The sequence below is a fragment of the Microtus pennsylvanicus genome, chromosome 12 (assembly GCF_037038515.1).
Source record: "Microtus pennsylvanicus isolate mMicPen1 chromosome 12, mMicPen1.hap1, whole genome shotgun sequence".
Classification (NCBI taxonomy): Eukaryota; Metazoa; Chordata; class Mammalia; order Rodentia; family Cricetidae; genus Microtus; species Microtus pennsylvanicus.
In genome coordinates this window covers 22300805-22327710 of record NC_134590.1, presented here as the reverse complement: position 1 = coordinate 22327710, position 26906 = coordinate 22300805, and the positions used below count along the sequence as shown (strand labels likewise).

Genomic DNA, 26906 nt, shown 5'->3' with positions numbered 1-26906 from the left:
CATGTCCAAATTCTTTAAATTTATTGCCTTTATGGTCCTTCTTTCTGAGTATTATTTCATGGCACTTGGTATAGTAAGGGACCAAACAGAGGTACATTTAGAACTATAATCAAACACTTTTTGTAGATATGGCCATAATGCCAAAAGTGCTTGAAGCATTATTAATAAAAAGTCAGAGACAGAATTTGGGGTTCAACGTGAAGACCCAAAAATCAAAGCAACCAGCAACTGGCTCTTACCTTGACCTCAGTCAGAAAATGGAGATCCTGCCTACAAGTATCTCAGAACAAGACTAAGACTGGGAGCTGTCTCCTCCTGTTTTATAATCCTCTCTAAGGTTGGGATTAAAGGCATGCAACACTGGAATTAAAAGCATGCCCCACCCTGTGTCTATGGCAACTGGTGTGGCTACTGGGATTAAAGGTGTGTGTTATCACTGTCTAGTCTGTAAGACTGACCAGTGGGACTATTTTACTGTCTGATCTTCAGGCAAGCCTTATTTATTAAAATACAAATGAAGAGCCGGGCGATGGTGGCGCACGCCTTTAATCCCAGCACTCCGGAGGCAGAGGCAGGAGGATCTCTGTAAGTTCAAGGCCAGCCTGGTCGACAAGAGCTAATTCCAGGCCAGGAACCAAAAAGCTACGAAGAAACCCTGTCTCGAAAAATACAAAAAAAATAAAAATACAAATGAAATACCACTACAAACTCTTATGTCACTCATGGTATATTATAATTTAGAATATTAAATATATATCCGTGTTCTCTCTGATCACATTTTTTTACAAGTAAGCTAACACATGTTTACATGTTTTACTTGAATATACATAAATCCATTAGTTTTCTAGCTCAGGGTATCAAAGAATCAATGGCTAGTGAATGTTTTCTATTAGAACTAAGCAGTTTGTTTTGGTTTTGTTGTTTGTTTTGGGAAGAGACTTACCTTAGAGCTGTCCTCTTAGCTCTCTGGCTCTTATAATCTTTTCTCTTACCTCTTCCGAGATATTTCCTGACCCTTAAGTATGAGGGATTGTGTGTTTTTCGCTTGAACTGGGCATCCTCACTGTACAGTAAGTTGTTGTCTATATTCTACAATGGTATCTGTCTACTATAAAAAGATGCTTCTTTGATAAATGGTGAGATTTACATTCATCTGTGGCTATACAGTTAAGCATTTAGGGTGCAGGTAGAAATTTTACAGGTTTAGGAAATAGTGCGTTCTCCTCAGGAGTCCATGAGTAGTTGGCTAAGTTAACAGTGTCAGGCACAAATTCCCTTCTACTTGAGTAAGTCTGAAATCCATTTAGGAAGCTGTTGATTACCCCTAGGACATATGGGCCACTATTGCACCTTTCACAGTATCAATCCATTCTGGTCCTTATTGTGGTTCGTAGGCCTTACATCATGGTAGAACTATTGAGTTATTCTCTCCCTTGGGAGCTTGCACGAGTGCTTTGGATACTATCGAGAGCCAGTCCTCAAGGAGCAGCGTCTATTTCAGATGCAGATCAATTCCTCCAGGTCCTCTGTCAAACGTGTGTGGTTCCTTCAGCACTAGGGTCTTACTTTCCTGTTCTGGAAGGCAAACAAGGGCAACAGCAGTAGCCTGTATTGTTTTGGGAGTCTCTCAGAATCCCTTACTAACAACTGTATAGGTTTCTCCTGTCTGACACTGATGGTTTTGTTAGACAGTAGTTTAGGGGAAGAACATTGTCACACCAACTAGTGTAATTTTAAGTAAATGTGTGTGTGAATGCATGCATTTGTATATGTGTGCAGCATATATAGTTATATGTAACTTTAAGTAAATATAAAATAATGTGGATCCTCATGGCTTTTTCAGACAGCCTTAGGGAGGAGGCAGTGGATCCAGGAGTGCCTAGGAGGAAAAGTGGATGGGAAAATGATCAAATTACATTGCATTAAATTCTCAGAGAATTAATAAAATATACTATTAAAAAAAAGAACTGAGCATTTTCCAGTGATTTATCTCAATCTCCCTCAAACATGGATGCTCTGGTTCATTATTTCTGACTCTTTACTCTTCTTTGCTGCCTGTTTTCTTTACTCTTCTCAGCAGTTACTCCCCTGCCGGTAGTCTTTGTGAGATCTGCCCTCTCAGGCCTGCTAATCACACATTCCTTAGCTTCTTTACTCTTCAGAAAGAGGGACACTGGCCTGAGTAGTTGCAGCTAATTTTCGAAAATGGCAGAGCTTAGATTCTTCAGTTCCCCAAAATGTAACAGAGTTCATCCATAAATATTTCAGCCTTGACTGGACGTTCAAGGAAAAAGGGGAAAAAACATAGTATTTTTATAATGTATGGATTACAACGAAGTTATAGATACTTCAGATGCCAAAGCCTCACGTTTATCCTCAGAATTCTTCTTATTTCTTACTGGTCTCCAAGGACTGGAGTAGTGTACGTGCTACCAAGTGGACAACTATAATTACCCCATCGCCTCTTTATTTTTGGTTCAAATTTAGGAGGAGTATACCATGTCCTTAATCTCTCTTTACCTTGGAATGATCCATAGTCAAGGGTCCACATTCCAGGGCATTCTATTTTTAATCTTGCAGATATGTAAGTTTAACAGCTTGTGTAAGCAATCACACGGTTGTGTGCCTATCCCAGGACCCCCGAATATAATTAACCTATTGTATCCTGAAGAAATAATCTGTCCAAACCAATTTCTTTTCATAGCCTCTTAACTAGTGTAAAGGGACACTTACTGCCTTTATTTCAAGCCTCCTACACTCAACTGCTCAAATGTGAGGTATGTTGCCATTGTAACATATCTTTCAGAGATTAGCATAACATTGCAACAGTCTTAGAGAAGCAGATTTTTAAAGCCTATAGCCAACTTCCTTAACCACCAAGACCACTAGCTTCCTTCCTGAAATATTAGCATTAGGTTATTCTGCCATGTTAGGTCTACTTCTATAAGAAACAAAAATCAGTTGTTTGCTTTATATTTATCTAACTTAACTACTAGTGAGAAACTTTATTAACAACATGGGGCCTACTCATGACCAAGATGCCTCACCACACACATCCTTACAAACTTCCTGTGAATGAATGGTGAATCCAGAAATGTAACGTTTTTAATGTCTAAAAGCATGCATTAATTTTATAATCAGTGTTTTTAATCATTCGGGAAGTTTCAGTACTATACTTAAAAATATAATTTAGTTTAAATTTTTGCAGAAATTCTAGATACTTTCTTGAGCAAAGCTAAACTTTATTTACCTAGCTGTGAGGTCATTTTTTATCATATGGAAAAATGGAAAAACTCTCCTCAAAATATTGCATTCTTTCCTTAAGATACCTAGACTAATGGTAACATTGCATACTATTGGAATATAGATGATACATTATAAAACTACAAAAAAAAAGAAGAAGAAGAAAATTTTTATTATGAGCTGTTAAATATATTGCTTGTATTTTGACCTCCTTGCTTTCACTTCCCCTTTCTCCGTTTTTTTATTCATCCCATTCAAGTACTTTTCTACTGAAGCTAATCTTTATTTTCCCATGTATTATATTAATTCCATTAATCTTTTGTAATAAGTGGACTAATTATCTCTGTATTTAAATAAAAAGATTGTGATGTTGCTGGCCATAGCTTTTGAATATGGTTTTGGGGAACAAAAGAAGTATGACTTAACTGTTCAAAAGAAAAAGAATAACCTCAAGTTTATTGAGTATAGTACATTATTATAGATTTGCCACATTATATATTATAAATTAAAAGATCATATCTCTAAATGATAATTAGAGCAGAAATTTTAGCATGTGAAAAACCTTAACAATTGTAGGTTTAGCTTATTAAGTAAATTTGCAACATCTTTATTTACAAATGATAGAGCATATGTTCAGGGTTTTGGTTTTCATCTGGGATACTCCCTCGAGCATTGAAGTAAAACATATATTCATATATGTGAGTGAGAGATGGGAAGAGATGCACCCTTGTTCGGATCTGTGGACAAGTAAAAACACTTTTCATGATTTTCCTTATGCTAAACTTGAGGAAATATATTTTTTGATGTGTCTTTCTCAAGGGATTTTTGTTTGTTGGTTTTCATTTCCTCGGCTCCCCTCGGTTAAGGAAGAAGTGAAGGACTGGTTTTCTAGTGTTTACACCCTGCCTGAACACAGCTCCTTATATATTACAGGTCTGTTGTGCAAACCCCACTGTCCATATTGCTCAGAGCGCTCCTAAGTCACCTGCTGAACAGCATGGCCCAGGGGTGGTGATTAGGAAAATTACCCAATGTTTTCAGGATAAGAAAGTAACTTTGTAATTCTGTTTGTTTTCTCCTGTTCTTGGAGATGAAATGGTCAGGGTTTTTTTTTTTTGTTTATTTGTTTGTTTGTTTGTTTTTGTGTTTCTGGCATTATGTTAGAAATATCAGTATTTTTCTGTGAGACTGTTTGTGGCACAATTACTGCATTTCTGTGAATGTGAGTTTATTAGTGTAGTACTAAATAAATTTAAACAAATGTAAAAAGTCACTTGCCTTTTCTTGTTAACTGGGACTTTTACTTTTCTTCTTCCTTCTTTTCCATCTCACCCCTCCCTCCCTGGCTCCCTCTCTCCCACCCTCTCCCTTTCCTTCTCTTACTCTCTTCCCCTTCCTTGCTTCATCTTCTATAGCTCATTCATCAGAGACCTATAGTACAATGTTTAGTTTGCTCAGAGTCCATGAAAACACAAAACTGGAAATTAAATATATTAAAATACTTTGATTTATTTTGCTCCAGAGTTAATCTTTTCGGTCAGTTGTTTATGGTATCTTGCATTGGGCTATTGTGCATTTTTAAAATACAACAAGTTAAAACTTGATTTATCTTTTTGGCTCAGCTGTTAGAAACCATAGAATATTGTACATGGTTTACAATGACAAATTTATTCCATTCATAGGAAACTATTATAATGGACTTTGAAGCTACGTGTTTAATGCTTTTTCAATAATAAAGATTTTCATCTTGCCATGAAAACTTATTACCCTTAATAAAAGTATTTTAAAATGTGTTGCAGACGTCAAAATTTTCTAGGAATGAATTTTAAATTTTGCTTTACAGAAATTATTGAAATATTTTAAGATAGTGATGGATGTTCATTAAATGAAAGAAAATTTCTGTTTGAAATTTAGATGTTATTTATGTAACTGAGGCAAAAACCAAAACGAAACAAGAAGACAAACAAATTACATGTAATTACCCAGCAATTGAGGTACAAAGCTAACATAAAGTTTCAGTTTTATATGATTCCTTCTGTCTTCAGGAAGTTTTGTGGGGTTCATGAATTCACTACATTCATTTATTTAAAAATATTTTTTCTCAACATTTTCTGTGACTAGCATAAAAAAGAAAGGGACAAGAATTTTCAGAATTCCTTCTTGCCCATAATTTCTAGATATAATGTAATAATCGTATTTTAAATTCAGGAAATCCATTGGTTTATTTGGTTTTGTTTTGTTTTTTAAGTTCAATAGTTTTTGTTGTTGTTGTTTTGATTTTTTCTGTTTTTCAAAACAAGGTTTCTGTGTGTAATAGCCCTAACTATCCTGGAACTAGCTCTGGATAGAATAGGGTGGCCTCGAATGCTCAGAGATCCACTTACCTCTCTGCCTTTCGAGTTCTGGGATTACCAATGACCGGCCTAAACTCAATAGTTTTATGCCCATTTCCTTTTCTTTCTTCCTGTTTTCTACATTACTCTTTTCTTACCATCCATATCCTCCTTCTAATTTCAAGTTCTTTTTTCCTTTTTGATATGTCAAACCTCCGATTTTTTTGGCAATTATAAAGATTGTAGACCTGTCTCATTTTATAAGAACAACACACCAAAAGTAAATATATTAGACACAGTGGATTTATTTAGTACGCAAGAAACCATGCTACTTTAATTCGGTAGACCCCTGTTGTCCACTTAGGTAGAAATTATTCTGAGCTCCTTCAACTAAAAGAGGGGTGTGCCTTGCTGTGTACTCTCTAGGGTAAACGGGTTTTTACAAGGAACCCATTGCTCTGTTATGTGTATTTGAAGTTTTCCTCCCCTCTCAGAAACATCTCTCATCTTATCCCTGAACTATTTTTATCTCACCAAATAAATAGTTCTGGTTGTAAAACATTTTTAACTGTGCTACTAAAGAGCAAGTTAACAAAGACATTCATTAAAAGAGCACATGTTTCTTAATGAAAGATGTCAAAAATAATTTGGGTTCTTTGTAGTCTTGACAACTACATTAATGAAGTCCCAAATTCTGTCAATGCCTTTGGTGGACAATTTTTTTTTTCAATCTCTAGTAGCATTGTATTCAGATATCATGGTATGAGAACCGAATGTGACATCGTTCACTGACAAGAGTTTGGCAGAGTGCATGATTGGTTCCTTAGTTACCCAGCAAAGGCCCATGCCCCATTGGTTAGCGCTAATTCACATAATAATGCTTTGCCCTGATACAAGTTGGTAAATACATCTGATGTCTTCATTCTTGAGAGCACGAGCTACAAGGTATAGTGTAAGGATATCTTTGTGGCCAAATAATGGCTTCTACACTGCTTAAAGTAGGCTAGAAACCACCCCCACTGTTTTGTTAAAGGCATGATAGAGGCATGAAAGTACGAAGGCTTATTTGAAAAATTTTCTCTGAGAAATACTTTTTCTGGTTTAGTAGTAGTGTTTCTTCTAAATTTTTAGGACAGTACAGGCACTTGAGTAAGATTTTCTTTCCTGGATGAGAACTGGCTATTCAAAATTGGCTACTTGAGGATATTTCTTTATCCAAGACATATCCTTGGATAACAGAAGGGTTGAAAAATAATGGAAAAGTTAAGGAAAATTACGCAGGCATGCTTTTGTATATACATATACACAATGATGCCTGGTTCTATGGACTGTTGTTCTATACAGATTTGTAGACTTCAACGTGTACCATAGAAGAGGAATTGTACTGATTGAAAGCAGCCATATCTTTCTTTCATTTGCTGATGTTTGAGTTTTTCTTCTTGCATAGACTCAGATGTATATTACTGAACATCTTCCATGGAATGATGTACTCAGCGTAGACTCTGTAAAAATGTGTGAATTTTCCAATGAGAAATATTAACATCGCAGAAATTTTAGCTTATTATGTTTCATACCATATTTCTCTTTTCCCCAATTTATGTTAGTAGGATACTTATAATTGTGCCAAACCTTAAAACTGACATAAATAATTTTGTTTAATTGGTCTATTATATTTTATACAGTAGATTATAAGGATATACATTACGGCAATAATTATCTTTACAACATATTGTAATTTATACTATAGTGCTGCAGTCATTTAGAGTTATATGACTCGTTTTTTTTTTCTCTTACACCATCAGAATAAGAAATTCTGAATCAGTTTTTTTAAAAAACTTCAGGGAACTTAAATGTTAATATACAAGGGATTCTCAACTTGATTATTATCTATTGTAAGGTTGAGCAAATACTAAAATTAAAGGCACATTAGCTATTTTTTGTTATGCTGTAGGAGACAATGTCTGAGCTTATACTAGATTCAACAGCATTTAGGAGCTGTGTATCTGCAGATCATATTTTTGCTTCCATTATTTTGGATGTTTCTATAGAACTACTAAGGAATTTTGCATGGAATTATTCAAGTTCTTAAAGTATGATAAGATCTCTCAAATTTAGCAGTTGTTATGATTTGCTATGTCAGCCTTGTGGGAGAAATACTTAATTTTTTTTCATTTCATAAATACTGAATCTCACTCTTTAGTTCAGGCTGGCTTGAACTCAGATAGATTCTCTGGAGTTAGCCTCTCGAGTTCTGGAATTTCAAGTGTACACCACCATATCTAGCTAATAATGGGTACTTATTTAGAGTGAACGAATACTTTTACTCTAAAAGAAGCATGGTGCAACTTCACGTGCCTTTTAAGTATTCTTCAATATTGTAGGTGGAGGGTTTTGTGGCCGGGCTGGTGTCCAGGTTTCTTTTTCCCATAGCCTGACGTGTACCTTCTTACAACAAAGAGCCTAGAATGCAGGGGTCAAGGCTACCTTTGGAAAACAGTTCTCTCTCTACATCCAATAATTGTGTAGATGTTGTCTCCAGCAATAAGGACTCACTCTCAGTTTAAGGTGAGAAAACCTCTGTCCTCCTATGAGCATAAACCTAGGGGTTTGGGGATCTCCACGGGACCCCTCTAATCCAACCCCACCAACACCTTCACCAAATGCAACCCTCACTCACTACTGAAGATTGTCTGACTACAAAGGATGGCATTCTCCATTAGTAGGAGCCCACATTAGGGTCACCCTCATAGATTTCAGGAAGTTTCCACTGCATTAGATTTTCACACCACCCCTCCAAGGCCTCCCCCATTCCAGCTGCCTCTCTCCACACTTTCTCCCTCCACTCACGCCCCATCACACACACCTGATCCCTTCTGCTCCTGTGTCCATGTCTACCCACCTCCAATTCACCCACCTTCCCCTTCCCAAAGTCGTCTGTGGATTGTAGCTTGATTATCATTTACCTAACAATTAGTATTCACTTATAAATGACTACACTCCATAGCTATCTTTCTAGATCTGGGTTACCTCACAACGTATGATTTTTTTTCTAGTTGCATTCATTTGCCTTCTGTCTTTTAAATAGCCATGGTCACAAGTGAAATTATTAGTACCCATGTGCTTATGATTCCTTATAGATAGGAACTTTGCTATATTTATTTTAGTTTTGAAGAAATCTTCCTATACTTATTTTAGTTTTGAAGGTCTAACATTTTATTTGAGCAAATATGCATCCACAGGTTGAGTAAATGACCCAGAACTTTAATCACGGGCAAACTAATACTTTCTCATAGTAAGATACCCATTTGTTGCTCTGTTAAGTGTTTGGAAATAACTATAGTTATAGCAGAAGTATAAAATTGGATATTCTAGAATGAAAATGGTATATTGTGACCATTTTTAAAACTAGGGGAAGATTTTAAAGATGTTATATTTAATCTGCATTTCTTAAAGATAGCTTATAACTTTATATAACATGATGAGTTTTTGGGGGGTGGGGTTGTTTTTCTAGAAAGTGTTTCTCTGTAGCTTTGGAACTTGTCCTGGAACTAGATCTTATAGACCAGGCTGGCCTCAAACTCACAGAGATCCTCCAGCCTTTGCCTTCCAAATGCTGAGATTAAAGGCCACTGTCTGGCCATGATGACTTTTTGCTTGTTAGGGATATACATTTTTTATTGTTGAAGGTATCACTTTTTTTTTAAGTTGAGGTATTTTACATAAGAAGGAGATAGTGCTTTTTAGTATTTACTCTTTAGCTCAAATTTAGTTCAGTATTCTAAAGTTAGTTCACTATTTCTATAGGGTAGAAAAATATATGGACATGATTAATACTGAAGTCAACATGAGATGCAATTGACAAAATCGGTTTAACTTATGGAGAGGAAAGCCTAAAATTATTTCATAATTAAAACTGCCTTAAGTTTTAAGAAACATATTCATTTTTCATCATGGTTGGAGTATAAAATACCCCAAGAAAGCAAGTAAATTAGATCATGTTTATTTACTTCATTAATAAAGCCTTCTAAATATGTCTATGAAAGAAAATATAGTAACATTAAGCAAAGTGGAAGTTTTGAAGCTATAGTTGTAAGACTAGTAACATTAATTATAGCTCATATGAAAGATATTGACTGGGAATCAGAACATTGTTCAAATAGGATAGGTATGTAAATATCTTTTTATGCATAAAGATAAAATGCATATCTTTTTTGTGGTATGCACATATATTCATAATTTGTATCTTTTTTTAACTGCTCATTTTAAGACTGCCTACCATACAGTCTATTTATGACTATACTACACAGCCAGCTTACGGTTTTATTGAAGCTAATAATATAAAAGACAAAGAGAATGCCTGGGGCCTTTTCTTTGTCAATACTAAAGTTGCAGACCTAGAGTCAAAGGCAGAAAATCTCCAAAGCCATGAGGTAGCTGGAAGGCAGGAGCTATCTAGCTTATGAAAGTGGAGATTTTTAGGTATTTTTTATGCTTCCTTTGTTGCCTGTTCTCAGAAAGCTCCGGTTTCTTCAGATTGCACCATTGTGTGAAACCAAATCGAGCCTTCTTGTCCGGCTAAACAAGAGTCATTTTAACCAAATATATACCTGAGGGACTTGGCTTCATCTTCTGACCTGTAGTTTCCTAAGGTCGCAGGTCCAGTTTGAAGCCCTGCAAAATGAGGTAAGGACAGATCTTAGAGACTATCAGGTTAATCGTCTTCTTGGCGTCCTCAAGCTCAGGCCCACCTAATCATCAAACTCGAGACACTTGCCTCAGATGAGCGTAGCTGAACAGGAAGTACGAGCAGTGCTGGTGAGCCTCTGAGCCTCATTCCATAGCTGGTAGATATTCCATAAAGTGAAGGAAGTGAAAGTCCAGCTCAAGCACTGGTTATAGTGATATGGAGAGCCAGGGAGTAACTTGCCAAAGGAAGGGTGCAAATACCAGAGTGGGCATAATAGGTGGGCATTTCCCTTTCTGTTTGTTTTTATTTTAAACCAGACTTACTTGGCACGTTAACAGGGACTTGCATGAAGCCTGACTTCCAAATAGTTACTTTTTAGTGAAATATAATTGTCAAAGAAAACTTTTTAAAAATTTTAACCTAAAAGCTCCATAATTTCAAAGAATTTGAATAGATAATTTTAATGTTTATTTATTTGTCCCCTAAATGGTATTTAAAATATTTCTTCTACTAATATTTCTTCTAAGTGGAAATATATAAACATTAGAGGCAGTCACTATGCAGATTTATGCTTTAATTTAATTATTTTTGTGTTTATACTTATGCTGGATATATAATCAGTAAGTGCTTTTCCTGTGTTCCACATGAGAGCTAGATTCTTGATGGGAAATTATTTAGCAAATATTCTGGATTATGGTGTATTTGTTAAAAATGCAGATGAAAGTAAAGAGGTACATGTATTTCCAGATGTTTATAAGCCCCCTTTTAAACACACTTACCTACTAGCAAATATACTGATAAAAAAATCTTTATCTAGCAAGAAGTAGGCATTTATGAAGGCTCAATCAACATGGAATTAATTTTATTTCACTAATTTGACATGGGGGGGCATGGATGATGTGTATGAAGGCTTGAGGTTGTTTTCTGGATTCTCCCTTCATCTCTCTCAACATTTTATACTGAGAAAGGGTCTAAATCTAGAGTTGTGGGTTTACAAAGTCTGGGATTTATGCCTCCACCTCAGGTTCCACATTGGAATTATAGACAGGCTCTTATTCCACACTCTATATGTGTGCTAGGGTAAAGTGTTTTATTAGTTGAGTCATCGCCCCAGCCCCAATATTACTGTGAAATTCCAGACTTGACTTTCCTTGTTGTGCTTGTCCAAAGCAGGTATATGTATCTCTTTTTGCCAATTCTTTCACTTTATAGATGGAAGAAATGCTTACATTTTAAGGATAAAATGGGGCATTAATTTAAAAGCTTATACACAGCCCCTGGAACATATAAAATATCCATTCCAAGGTGAGCATATCCACATTTTAATGTATCTGAATTAGATATTATGATAATCAACTGTGTATAAGTTCAGTCGACATTTCTTTCATTAATGCTAGGGAAAATGATGTGGTTCATAAATAACATTTAGAATTCCTATTATTACAGGTATCTTAAAGTCTGCTAAATATGCAAGTGGGGACCAGCTCCCTTCTTTTTCTGTGCAACTATTATTTGGATTTTGCAACCATTGTTCCATGTTAACAGCTGCCTGAATCTCAGTCTAAGCTGCTTTGTAGTTTCCAAACCCAATTCTATAATTAATAAAAACAAAACCAAATATAGAAAACAAAAACATACTGAACTTCTTTTTAATATCTAAACAGGTGAGAGATTCCCCTTTTTAAAATGACATTAAGACATTCATACTTCACCAAACTTCCTATAGCACTATCTTTTCTGTTTATGTTCTACCTAATGGAGCTTGGGATAAATACATATTCCAGTATAGACTTGATAGCGATGTCTTTGGCGTATATGTATCTTTAAATCTTTCAGTAGATCTTACGTTTTAAATTAAAATTTCTGTGATTTGATGTATAAGCAAAGCTAGTTGAACAATACTGTGGCATTGTTCTGTTGTGTTTTTTTTTCCCCCGTTGCTGTGGTCAGTTGGGTGTTGAGAGACTCGTGCCGGATGTAGTGGAGGTAACTATGAACAGAGCCTGACAGTTTGAGAGTCACAGGAAATGAAGCAGAAGGCTGAGACACTCAGAGCAAATCTCCCTGTTAGCTGAAAGACTGAAGTTGGAAATAAAGACAAATTTATTTTTTCATGGGTAGTGTCTGCAAACCTAGGCTTGGGGGAACTCAGATACCCCTGTGTGCCTTTCAGTAGATTTATGAAGTCAGTAGATAGATGAGGTACAGATCAGCATTGGGAGTTAATGCTTTCCTTTATATTTTGATATATAAATTGCCTAAGGATTTAAAATACGTCTACTGTAAGGATGAGAGATACTGGATTAGAATTAAGGGGATTTACTTGGTCTTCTTTTCCTACAAAACCAACATTGCTTCATGTCAAAACGCAGTGTGTTCCCAAAGTGTAAATAACAAAAAGCTTTGCTTGAGACTCAATTTAGAAATGAAGACTCTCATATTTCTAAAATATATTATCATTGTAAAGAACAATTCTGTATACATTTATTTTTAGAACTCAGCAACGTAACACTGTGTCAGCACGTCCAGCCATGTCTATAAAGTGTTCCCTTTTGAAAGGAGAAGTGGTCACAATTTGGATTTCTATTTTTGACTCTCCACTTAAAATTTATATCTGTGTAACTCTCCTACTCCTAAGTCAATATAAATAACATGGAAACTGTAGATCAGTGTACAACACATTCATTTATAAAAACACTTTCTTAATAAATGGTGAGAATTTTCCATGCTTCTTATGGTCTATTGTGTATTGTGATGGCGCATTTATTCAGCATTACATACTTTGGGTTCAAAGAGTGAACTCTTAGTAGTTACATTCAAATTGTTTACTGAGCAGATCCCCAAAATATTTCTGGGTGAAAATTCATTGTATGTACTTAGTTTGTTTGTTTGTTGTCCATAAACCCAGGTTTTAAGGCTTTGTTTACCTGTAGTCATTGTGTTTTGTTTTACAAAATTATAAAATTCTGTTTTATAAAAAATTCTTGAGATAAGCAAATTATATATTTAAAATTCTTAAATGGTTTTTGAAAATACAAATATGCTAAAACAGGATCTCTGGGTTTTCATTCTCCATGAAAAAAAAATCATTGGATTTTTTTTTCAATTCATATATTTTAAATATTGGTTTTTTTCTTCATCTTCCTGAAATCAGCCATGTTCTGAAAATAAGAATGAAAATTCATATATTTTAAATCGTTTTAAGATTATTTTTATTTTTATTCACTAGTATCTATGTGTGTCTGTGTCTTCCACTGTATGCTGGTGATCAGAAGGAGATTTATAGGCAGCCGTGAGTCACCCGAAGTGGTTACTGTGACCTGCATGTGGGTCCCTTAGAAGAGCAGTTATCTCTGCAGCTTAACTCATGAATTTTAAGTTGTATGCTATTTTGGGTAATATAAGGTAGGTGTATGCTCTGTCTCACCTAACAACCGATTCATCCCTCTGCTCTGCATATCCATGCAAAATATGATCCCAGCCAGTTAGGAAGCTCAGCCTCCTAGGTGATCTAACAAGGGTGGCGGTTTGTAGTGCTTCTACTCTAGTTCATTTGACCTAGTGATGTCCCAATTATGAACACGCTTACACTTTGGGCATGTTAAAGAGAAGCCATAAAATGTTTTCTTACAGTAAAGATGCTGAATGCTTTAGGCTTGATGAGGAATGAAAAGTGCTTACTGAAGCTGCAAAGGTGTGTGAAAAGAATCTCCAAGAGAAACTGTGGAGGAAGATATATGTGAAAGGTTTGGTATTTTTGTGCTCTCACCTCCAGTAGCAAAAGTTGACCCCATAGTGTGTGGTAGTAGTGGTTAATTCATTGGAAAAGGCATTAACTTTTTTAATTAAAGAGCTGAACTGGACACGTGTCTACTCAATGTTCAAGAAAACATTGCGTCTTCATGAAGACTTTATGCAGGATACCCTCAAACCAGTGCTATCAAGTCACTACAGCAAGGAAGAGATAGTTCAACTGGTTCAGGAATGAGCTGCAACAGAAAAATGTAAAATTTACTGCAGAGGCTGAGTCTCTTAATAAAGAACCTATAAATAAATGACATACAAGTAGAATCTGATTGAGACCAAAGGTTATGACCAGAGCAAGACTTTAACTGCATTGGAACTGAGCCGTCATGGAAGAAGATGCCTTACAGAAGTGTAGTAATAAGGAGCGGCGGGGCTGCGTCCCCAATACCCCAGCCACCTGCCCGGCTAGCTTATGCCCCAAAATAATTACACAGACACTGTATTCATTTAAACACTGCTCTGGCCCATTTCTACCTAGCCTCTTCTAGGCTAACTCTCGCATATTAATTTAGCCCATTTCTAATCATCTGTGTAGCGCCCCTAGGTGCGCTTACCAGGAAGATTCTAGCCTATGTCCATCCTGGGTCAGAGCTTCATAGCGTGCGTCTTCCCTGGAGCAGGTAGCATGGCATCTCTCTGAAGCTTCTGCTCTGGAGAGGAGAGCTGTGGAGTCTGACCTCACTTCCTCTTCCTCCCGGCATTCTGTTCTGTTTACTCCACCCACCTAAGGGTGGGCCTATCCAATGTGCCTAGCAGTTTCTTTATTGCTTAGCCAATGAAATCAACAGATTGATATATGACACTCCCACATCACAGAAGTCTGTATCCACTAAGTAAAAAGCAGGTAGCAGGACGTAAACACAGAAGGCATGTTTAACCCAGGTAGTGTGTGTTAGCTTATGAGAACATAAGAGAAAGTCAGGCATATGTTAATGCACAGTCTCACACACTAAAAAATAAAACAAAAAAAGAAAAAAAAAGCAATTCTTTGCCTGTGTTCAGGTAACATGATGACAAAGTAGGGTGGCGGTCATCCTGTTTGGGGAATGGTTTATCTGAACTAAGAGAATAATTGAAAGTGGAGGAATTTGAATTCAAATTCCTATTATTAGTAGATCATTTACCTGGCTATTACTGATGGCAATCTGATTACTCTGGAAAATAAAAACACAACCTCATAGTTTTAGCCTCTTCATTGGGGACATGACTCAGAATGTTCGTGTCACAGACACCTGGTGTTCAAATGTAGTGAGTAGGCAACTGGCATATTCTGAGTCTGGACAGAAGGTGGTCCTGGAAATCATTTGCTACTGCTGAGGTGGTAGCATCCAGCAAAGCAGCAATGGGTAAATTAAAACCATAAACTGTAAATGCTCGCTGAACAAACTTAAGAGGTAAAGTGATGGATAGTTTTGGATGTTCTCTGATGTTTTATAAGGAAGTGGGGATAAACACTCATGTAGTAGCAAAAGGTGGAGAAAGATTTGCGTGTGGAACAAATGGAAGAATATGTTGCAGATCATTGGCAGAATTTTATAAATCATCTAAAGATAAAGAAAATGGTGAAGAAACTGAAATTCACTAGCCCAATGAAACCAGCCTGCCTCCATGCCTAACTGGCTTATTTCTGTCCTTCCCTTCCTTCCTTCCATCCTTCTTTCCTTCCTTCCTTCCTTCCTTCCTTCCTTCCTTCCTTCCTTCCTTCGCCCCTCCCTCCCTTCCTCCTTTCTCCCTTCTTCCCTCCCTTCCTCCTTCCCTCCCTCCTTCCCTCTCTTCCTTCCTTCCTTCCACCCTCCCTCCCTCCCTCCCTTTTTTCTTTTTTTCCTGGTGTACTATGTAACTCGGCTGACCTGGAGCTCAAAATTCTTCAGCCTCAACCTCCTGAGTGCTACAATTATAGGTGTGTGCCACCATGCTCAGCTTGTAGACGTATGTCTAATTGTACAGATGTTAAAGGGCTAGATTAGGAGTATGGTCCTTGGATCTCATTCAGAATTAAAATTACCTATGTTCCCAGAAATTTTAGTGTCCCATTGTGATCATCATATGATACCAGGCAACTCTGGGTCATCTTTTGAGGTTCTCAGTACATTTAATAAAGAAATTTAAGAAGAGATTCAAATGGAACATAAAAGACAATTTTATTAGCATTTAAGAAAAGAACGTGCAAGCTATAAATCTCAGCAGCTACCTGGAGGAGTGTGAAGGAAAAAGCAAAGCCATTTGAGTTACACAGGCAGAAAGGTCAAACACTTGAAAGACAAGCAGCCAAATGGCAAGCAACAGGGCTTTAGAGAAAGAGTTAGGTAGCCTGAAGTGTCAGACAAAGCATGCTAGGTTTTGGTTAGCATCCCTAGAAAATAAAAAGAAAACAGAAACAGCAAGTTTTCCCTTGCCAAACCAGGGCATACACAGAAGGGTGGACAGACCCAATTAACCTTATAAAAACTTCACAGTAGCTTATAGGGTGGGAATCTAGAGAAGGAAATGTATGTTTTTTCATTAAAATAATAATTATTCTGCTTCCTTGGCATAACTTAAATTGAGGCCATCTTCCTAGGCATGATACCTCAGTGATGGGTTTGGTCCAGATGGAATATGAGGTCTCTACCCAGACCAGAAATTGTAATCTCTTAGCAAGAAGCAGATTTTTCTTAATGGACTTGATCAGTGGATCAGGATTATAACCTCCTTAACGACACTTCAATGAGGTCTAAAGAAAAACAAACTTTGACCCAATGTTCTTCCAAAAGACTTTGGAAATAAGACTTTCATTGGTTGAGGCTGCTCCAAGTATGATTCCCATTACTGATGTTGTCTGCTTTTGATGTCTAGCTGCCAGCATCTTCTTGCTCCATGATCTCCGCGCAGATGATACCTCCTCTTAATTCAATAACAGTCTGACTCTTTACCACTTTACTGTGTAACTCCTGATTCCATCTTGTGTAGACATTGTATCATATCATCGCAAAAGAAGGATAAGTTGGTACAAGATATTTGAGATAGATCACATTTCCCTAATATTCATTACAATACAGATAATCAGAACTAATTGATTCATACAACTGTCATAATCATATTATAATGCATGAGAAAAAATACAGTGCATATGCAAAACTTGGTTCCTGCTATGTACAGCCATTCATTAAGGAGTTGAAAGTTGGACTACTATACAAACTTAGGGCAACTATAGGAACAACTGAAACTCTAGGAAATTAAGTTTACTAATGGCAATGGTAAAATTTTACTTCAGTTTTAAGGTTTTTATCCTGAATGTAAACAGTTCCGATTCCTACTACCAAGCATTTCATTTATCTTGCTGGGTTTTCTTTTTCTTTTCTTTTCTTTTTTTTTTTTTTTTTTGAGTCATTGTCCTTTCATTAAGGTGACAGAGTAAAGATAATAGAAGGAGGGCTTTTAACTGAGACAGAACTCTTAGGTTCTCATCAGTTTTTATAGTTCTTTAGTTGATACCACACTCCTTCATTGCCAGCGTGAGGGTTACTTAGGATTCCTCTGAATGGTAAGGGTACAACTGCTGCTGTCCTCTCACACCTACAGCTGTCACTGGCCGTTCTTGGAGCGCTTTGTCCAGCATGCTAGCCTGCTATCTTACTTACCTAACACTTCAGTCTTAAAAATAACCACTTTATATAAAAGGAAAGTGAGATATCAGAAGAATCGGTCCCTTAACACTATGCAACTTGTGTACATTGCAGTCAGAGATTGTAACTACTTTTCAAAATTATTTCCAGTAGTTTTTGGCATAAATTCATTAATATAATATTTTGATAATGGAATATTTCAAAATAATGATGAAACTGTCTAGGCAGAAGTTACTTAAAATTTTCTGTTGCTTTCAAAAATGAAGATATTGGTGCCGTGAGAATATAATAGTGTTGAAAGGAGCTAAGATCAGATTAATGGCATTTATTCCCTGTTAACCAGTCTACATTCGTGATCCTCCCACTTGGGCACACAAGCTGCTCGCTCAACTCTGCTTGTAGAGATAACCCTTAATTCATCTGTATCCTGTTTTTGAGTCATTTCATTAAACAAAAGCTTTTGAGCCTTCTTTTGTTGCTGAGAACAAATGGTTAGATTTTAGAAACTATAGCTACTTTTGTTATTCACAAATTCCAGAGCCTTTCAAAATTTATCATTCCCATTCTCGGTGCTGCACACAATCAGTCATTATGTCAGCAGCTGCCCAGGGAGCCTCGCTGCCATCCATTCAGCCAAATAATAACCATCAGGGCAACCATTTCCACATTAAAAATAATAAGAAAATCAAGTCCTCAAATTGCAGAGCCTTTTATTTCTGTAGTTAAAAATTAATTACTCATATTTAGTAAAAGCCCCATTATGTGCTTTGGCAGGTAGGAAAAGCAATATCTGAGTTGAAAATTAAGTTGATTCGATTGATATGTTTTAATAATAGGGAAGGTTATATAAGGTCTCATTTCCAAGTAAACGACTAAAAATGATTTATTAGAGGCCACCATAATTTAATCACATGTCACCTTTTTCGTAGTTTAGGAACTATGCAATCAAAATTGCAATCCTTTGAATATTTTATAAATTATGAAAGACTATTAGTGCACAGAGGTAATAAGAATTTTACTTTTGTATATTCAAGATAATAAGCACACTTAGTTTTTTAATGATATGATATAACTGTGAGTACAATAGAACATAATTTTCTAAGTTTGTGGATCGTCTTGTGCCACTTTTCTTGAAGAAATCTGTTCATTGTGTTTTCTTTCTCTTTTTGTTTGTTTGTTATTTTTAAAGTTTTAATGTTGTAAACAAAAATATACTTAAAAGTGAAGCTTCTGGAAAAACCATTTGTTCTGCCTCAAACTTGACCTTGGCTTGTGTTTCAGGGCTGTGTCCCTAAAGACATCAGTTTTGTCCAGGGGGATGTCCGCAGAGTTCCTTGTGGGCATCAGGTGGTTGGTGTTATAAACCTTCACAAAGGACTTGATCTTGGATCTCTTGGTGATTTTCTTCTTGCCCATGGCAGCTGTCACTTTTTGGGGATAGTGGTCAATTCCAGCCAGCAGGACATGGCTGTAAGGGCGGCCTGAGGTGGCATCATCATCGTCCTTCACGATGACTGCTTTGGGTCCGGAGTAGCATCCAGCCAGGACCAGCACCACTTTCCTGGGCTTCATGAACTTGCCCATTTTGAAAGCAAGCAGCCAGTTCCCAGCAGTAAGGAAAGGAGGCCACTGCCGCTCCTTTCTCTCCTTGAAGATGTTTCAGTTCCATCATTCTAGAGTACACTGTTGTATATTACAATCAAAACATAGATATTGTAAAGCTTTCTTGTGGGTTCACGTTCATGCAATTCCATTGTGTGATGCCAGGTTCTCACTCTTCTGTGTCTCTGAACCACCTCTGCTCTATTAATGTCTTAGGTGAAGGCCTATGGTCCTGTCAGCATACTCGATGACTTTAATTCTTATTCTGAAATAAAGCTAATGAGATACAGTGCTAACCCCATGATTAGTTTGCTGGCAGTGTATTTTATGTCACCAATGGAATTGGTGGCGTCTACCCTCAGCGTGTTGCCACCTCTGCCTATCACTTGACTTTTTTGCTCCTTTATTTTTGTTTTTTACTAGTTTTTCTTCCCAGAATCTGTATCAGCCTGACAAATGAACAATTAATACAAATTTTAATTCTGTTTGGGTTATATGGAAAATGTAGTTTTCTTTGGTGACTTGACAACTTTTTTAACATCAATAAACATCTACTATTGTCCATATATCTATGTATGGTTTATCTATCATCTATGCATCTATCTATTTATCTATCTAACTGCCCATCATTTATGCATCTTTCTATCTAGCAGTTATTGAAAGAATCTAGGTAACACTTAGAAAGTAATGGCTTATATCTCCTCAATTATTGGCAAAACTCAGTAATTAAAACTTCATACTTCATTAGCAATTTCAAAGCACTAGAGGAAATTTCTTCAAAAATTACTGTGAAAATGAGATTTTTATGGCAGAATAATTAAGGCTACCCATTATTCTTATCTGTAAAGTATTCATGTATTGTCTTTTTATCATCAGATATTGGGATTTTTATTTTTTGGTAGGAAAGCAGTCATACCGTGCTAAAGAGTGAGTATTTTTAGAGACTGATAAATGCTATAAAATCACACTTATTATTAATGGGTAGTTCTTGTAATTTTGATTATATTTATTTTCTTGAAATGTGACTATTAAAATTCATGTTCACTGTGTTTCTCACGTATGTGTATTATATATTACATATGTATATGCACACACATATATATTTAACACCAGTGTATATCTTCATGTAACTTCAAGTATCTAATGTTAATGGCTTTCATCCAGTGTTTTAGCACAAATATTTCTAAAGCATTACTTGCATTTTTCAAATACATTAAAATCTGCCAAACAATTACATATACTTGAAATGCATAAATCTTTCAACAAATGTGATACAGGTTTAATACGAAACTGGAACAGGCTTGGATAATGAATGCCAAGCTTAATGTACAATCTATTTTTTGAATAAATCATACAGGAAAATTGCAGAGTGTGTAAATTACATAGCCATCATAAATCAATATCTTTTAGATTGCTCTGCCTCAGATACGGGGTAGCACTACAGAGGCCATGTCTTACTTGCAAGTGAATGAGAAAAAGCAGTTAAAGTCAGAGGGGAACACCTATTAAGGAAAGGAAATGCTCAGAAAATTATTATAAAAGTTGAGTATACAAATGACATGTCCCTGGGTAGTGGTTATCTTACAATCTTACACAGAGGTCATGAGTGGAGGAGATGGTTTGTGCTGGTTTATGCCATATGACGCTCACAGGGCTAAGTTAAGAGGCTTGAACTATGCCTGTAAATGTCACTAATGCTTAAGAATGCATTCTCAAAAGTCCCAGTGTAGTTAAATTGATTTCATAATGAAGATTTTGAACTTATCAGTGTGGTGGAGGAGCACTGTCTCTGTTATAAGCTCATCTTCCTGTTAAAATGCTCCCCCAGAAAAATAATTATCATCTCTTCAAACAGAAAGTTTCTTTATGAAGAATCATTTTATTAAAAATACTAATATTACCTTGTAATTCAGTCTCGATTTGTACAATCTAAACCAAGAGAAATTATCCAGCAATAAGAAAATTGTGTAAATTACAGATTCTGAACATAGTATCTATACTGGCAATATAAGTTTTACAATGAGACGTGAAGACGTGAAGAATCTTTTTTTTTTTTTACAGGATTCTATTAAGTGCCAGGAAGTTTTGCCAAACAGATTTTAAGGGGGGAAATCAGGCTATCCTAACTGTCCAAATGTTTTCTCCCATTTCCAAGAAGCAGCTGCTGGGAATCCCTGCCAGTAGTAAACCTTTCAGGCAGAATGGGAGCAGCTGCCAATCCTGTGTCAATATTTTAAATACACTTCCAGCCATCCTCATTGGTGTCAAAATTTCCTACCTCCCACAAAAGGGCTAGCAGTTATCTTTCCCCGGTGCTTGCCTCCATTCATTCTCCTGGTGGCAAAAAAGCCAACTCTTCCGTTGTGATAAGAGTATTTCCTTGAATACCGTAAGAACAAATATCAGTTGTTCTGAGGAAGACAGCTCTGAAACCATAATCATAGAATGACTATTAATATTTGGAGTACAGAAATAGTTCAACAAATATTTAATGACCAATATTTTAGACACTTATTATTGGGCTTTAGAAATCACCATCCCCAAAGAACCAATGTCTAGATCTTACCAATCAATATCAATACCTTACCAATCAAATTTGGCAAAGCCAAGAATTAATGGCTAGAAATTATTTGGAGGTATCTGTTATGCATATATTAAATTTTCCCAGGAGATAATTTCCCATGTGATTTCTGGATTATAATGTAAATATGATATCATCATCTCTGGTCTCAAAACACATCATAGAAGCAAAAGATAATGATAAATATGTGATATTAATGAAAACATGAACTCAAAGGGGAAAAAAAGGATGTAAGCTTATGTTCAAAAACAGGTTCCATGAAATCATTGTGTCCTTGAGTAACTGAATCTTGACTTTTATTGACAGAAAGAAGATAAGAAATAATAGGGTAAGAATATGAAGCAGAGGGATGGGAGGTGAGTGAAGGTCCTGTGTCACAGGTCACAGATTGGAGGAAAGAATTTGCATAGAGCCTAAAATGGTGATACATAGTCTACTAATGGAGACTTCATGTGGCGGGCGTCCAATGCTTTTAACTGATAATCAGATGTTAGACTTTTTCTCATTTTTTAAAAAATAGTTTATTCATTATTGACATATTTACTGTATAATTTTGTGTGTGTGTGCCCACACATGTGTGTCCCATGCATCATAGTACACATGAAAATAAGAGGACATCTAGTGAGAGAGTGTCCTCTCCTTCAACCTTGGGGGTTCAAGTGTTGAACTTGGCTCCTCCAAAATTGATGGCAATTCCTTTTGTCCAAAGAGACAAATTTTTAAATTAAAAGTTGGAAAGTTTGTGGAATTGAGCTTTCAGTTCCTTAAATGAACTTTATTTTATGTATAATCCTTTGAAGGCTTGGTTGTTTACATTCAAACAATTCCAGCATCATGTATCATTATACATATTGCTAATGATTGAAAAGTACACATAAAACAAAATTCTGACTCAATCATTAGATCACAAGACACAACTATAAAGTAATTTGATTAAAAAAAAACTGCTAGAATTTGAGCGGCTGATGATGTCATGCTTAACACAGCCATTCTAGAAAACTGTACACTTACTCTGTTCGTGAGGGCTTTCCTGAAATAACGCAAGGCTTCACTGCAATCACAAGTAGGAAGCCTTTGTCACTTCAAGATACGTAGGTTTACAACAATAAATGAAACTTCAAAAGTAACAGTGTATGATTAAACATAATATTTATCTCATATACTGGAACATTAGTGAATCAATGAGTACAAATATCAACAAGTATGATGACCAGAGTTGTGCTTTGTTGTTACAAAATTAACACATCTCCTTTGCATCATGTGTGTATGTGTATGAGAGAGAGAGAGAGAGAGAGAGAGAGAGAGAGAGAGAGAGAGAGAGAGAAGAGAGAGAGAGAGAGAGACAGAGAGAGAGACAGAGGCTTGACATCATTTGCTTCTTCAGTAGTCCTGCTTCAGAGGTGGGGGGTTGGAATGCCTCCATAGAAAGTCTGGTATCATCTTCTTCCTGTAGAATCCCTGTGATCTGGTAACAGAGCCCCTACATCTTCCTAGGTTGAGATAGGCACTAATGATGGAATGAATACTACCTGCTTAGAATGTTTTCCTGGACCAAGAAAAATCCTACGTAAGTGTTGAAAGTTCAAGGTGTTACTGATAAGCTTTGATTTACTCATATCTGTACCCCTCTTCCCTGGCAAGTATAGTATTAAGGAGTCCCACACCTGTGGGGCTTTTTATAAACCCAGGAATAGATGTGACTTAAACATCTGTAAAGAAACTGTCGTATGCTTCAATATGCTATTTCTTAATTGTTTGGAGTCATATATTTTTATTAGAAAGAGTGCTTGATTATTTATTTACTTATTTTATTTTTCAAGTGACATTTAAAGTGTGTGAAAAGTGAGTTCTCTTTTAGGTTAGCAAAGATTTCTTTTGAGTTTTGTTTTTAAATAAGTGTTTTTATGTGTTCTTAGTAGTGTGAATTATATAAATGGTCTTCCCATTGTATTTCTGAAACACGAGTGGTTACATTAAGGGTGTATTCAAAGGAAATAAACATGCATTGAACCTTGCTTGGCTACAATGTAAAGATACACATTTAACTATGACTCCAAAATCCTTGCCCCGTTCCCATGGACTGTGTTCTATAAGAGGAGACTATGCAAGATGCCTTGTTTTTCCAAGAGTGAACACATTCATTGTCTGGCTTAGGTACAGCTGTGACTGCTGTGCACAGATGTGACAGACACTCCAGGTAAACGAGTGATACAATGTTGATTGTGTAGCATCTGGTGATCACTGTAGAATATGTGTGCAATAACAACCCTGCTGGCTAGCTCTTCTGGACTAGGACTCCTTGTATGCATGGGTTTTCCCTTCAGGTAATTGAGTTGATCTTGTTTCTCATTTCGTAGTGAAGTGGTGGTTGATTTTTATCCAATAGTTGTGTGGTTCTCAAGGGAACACCCACAGTAGTGTTTGAGATGAATGTCCCTGTGTACTTCAGGCAATGAGGCTTCCAACTTGTTTGTTTATATTATTGGGTACACTTATTAAGTATTCCCATCTTCCCCACTTAAGTAACACTGCTAAATAACAGACACCTGAAGGGCAACAGGTAGTGGAGGGATCCATATCCTCTTTTTTTTTTTTTTTTTGGTCTTTTAAAAGGTATTGTTTAGTACTATGCCTGAGGATTTTGTGTTTTGTAACGTGTCCCATTTTAATAATACATTAATTCTTTTTGTTTTGTTTTTGTTTTTTAATTCCAATTCGCTGGCCCTTTTCTATGCTCATGTCTCTTATTCCTTGTGCCTGCACCTTTCAGAATCTTCATTGTATTTTCCCTCGAGTTGTATCTATGAAGTGAGTGAGTTGTGATTAATACTGTGAATGCTTAGTGACATTATGGACCATTGATAGAAAGTTCTGTCCGTCTAAAGCATCCTGTGAAGGGCACCTGACATTCCAGTAAGGGAACCAGTCCTCGTGCCTGCTTTACCATGCTTGGGCTTTGAATGCCGTTACTCAAAATGTGAGCAAGGATGCAGCACTCTGTGTCATGCTTAAAGCCTAAAATTGGCAGGCAGTATTGTTTAATTAAAAATCAACAACTAACGGTTTGTTATCCACCATTTACCTTAGGTATTTGCTGAAATAATTCAGGTCACTTAATTTATCAAAAAAGAAGATTTTGCAGACATTTTTTAATGGTTTCATGTTAACTTTCCGTGCTATTGTTACCATACTTTATTAGTGACTATCTTCCTTGAGAAAAGAATTTTGGATTAGGTTTAGGTTGCAAGATGATATCCTTTTAGTTAATGTTTTATATGATAAAGGCATATTGTTATAAACTATATGACTTCTTCTACCCTTCTAAAGGATGTTCAAGTTTAAGTAAATGGCTCTATTGTATATGTTTCTGTAGATGGATAGAAGAGTTAGTGAGGTTTGTGTTAAAAGTTGGCAGGACCCATGCCTTTCAAGAGGAAGGGGCTTATATTTGGCCTCAGTAATAAATTTTTATTTTGAGAAAATGTGGGTTCACTCCTAGTAGATATTGTGAGTTTTAAACTGAACCACAATATCTAGATTTTCATGCAGTTTCCCAGCTTAAAAATGTCAGTATATAGACACGGTATGGATTTGAATGAGAGCAGAGATGAGAAGGATTTTGAAAGATTTGGGGAATGAGGAAACCATAATCAAAATATATTGCATTAAAAAATCATTTTCAATAAAAAAATTTGAGATAAAAATTAAAAATAATTTTAAAATAAAAAATATTAGTAGGCCGGGCAGTGGTGGTGCACACCTTTAATCTCAGCACTCGGGAGGCAGAGGCAGGCAGATCTCTGTGAGCTCGAGGCCAATTTGAGCTACAAGAGTAGTTGCAAGACAGGCTCCAAAACTACAGATAAACCATATCTCAAAAAACCAAAAATATATTAGTAACTGTATTAGTTACTTTTTTGTTGCTGTGTTTAAAAATAAAAATCTGAACAACGTAGAGAAGGGAGGTATGTTTGGGCATGTCATTTTAGAGGACTGAGAGTCTATGATGTGGGGAACTGGCGGGCTGCTGGAGTAGCGTGCTGAAGGCTCACATCGTGAACTACAAGCAGGGACGTAGAAAACGAAGCAGGAGTGGGGTGTGGCTTTAAAAGCTCCAGGCCCAGACTAGTACCATACTTCCACGAGCAAGGCCAAAGCTCTTAAAACTTCTAACAGCACCACCTGTGGACCAAGTATTCAAACATCTGAGTACATGGGGACCGTTCTCAGTCAATCCACGATGTAACTAAATTTGATGGTTTTCTGTAATTGTTTAATAATTCTTGGTTCATATAGAAATGTACTGCCTGGCAGGGCAGTGGTGGTGCATGCTTTTAATCCCAGCACTCAGGAGGCAGAGGTAGGCAGATCTCTGTGAATTCGAGGCCAGCCTGGTCTACAAGAGCTAGTTCCAGGACAGGCTCCAAAGCTACAGAGAAACCCTCTCTCGAAAAACAAAATAAAACAAAATAAACAAACAAACAGAACACTGTACACATAATAAATAAATAAATAGGTGGGAAAAAAAAGCTTAGAAATTCCCGATCACCCCCCAAACTCTCTGCTTCTCTCCTTTTTCACTTGTTCCCCAGATTCTCACTAATACTATTTATAATTTATGAATCAAAAAGGAGGTCTTTACAATAAATGGAGCCCAAGGACTACTGATACCATTAACATTCTCCTACTATATAGCCAAATAAAAATTCACTTCTATTTTAGGCAAAGAACGAAGGAAAGGAATAATATACTTATTGACTGCATATGGCATGTATAATACTTTAGGTCCATTATTGAATTTCTTGTACAAAAATTCTGTTTTTAATGTAGTAGCTCTCCACGCAAAAGCTCCAGCTCATATTAATGCATAGAGGTGCCATGCTCGATGTCAACTAATTAGGTGCTAAGGGGAAATTTACAGCCATACTCGCGGTATTCCAGGTTATTTTTCTATTACTGTGAGCCTAGAGACATGTTTCTGAAAATTGCTAATGAAGAAAATGTACTGCTACAAGGCTTTAAGAATTCAGAAAATGTTTGGGTGACTC

General features: G+C 36.3%; 2 protein-coding genes across 27 annotated transcripts in view; one reads left to right on the top strand and one right to left on the bottom strand.

The window, feature by feature from the left end:
• Window positions 1–26906, top strand: part of Adgrl3 (adhesion G protein-coupled receptor L3) — a 734954-nt gene that overhangs the window by 82974 nt on the left and 625074 nt on the right. The window lies entirely within an intron of this gene.
• LOC142832360 (large ribosomal subunit protein eL27-like) lies at window positions 18891–19259 on the bottom strand. Its single transcript, XM_075942796.1, has one exon. The coding sequence runs from the start codon at window positions 19257–19259 to the stop codon at window positions 18891–18893; it is 369 nt and encodes a 122-aa protein (XP_075798911.1).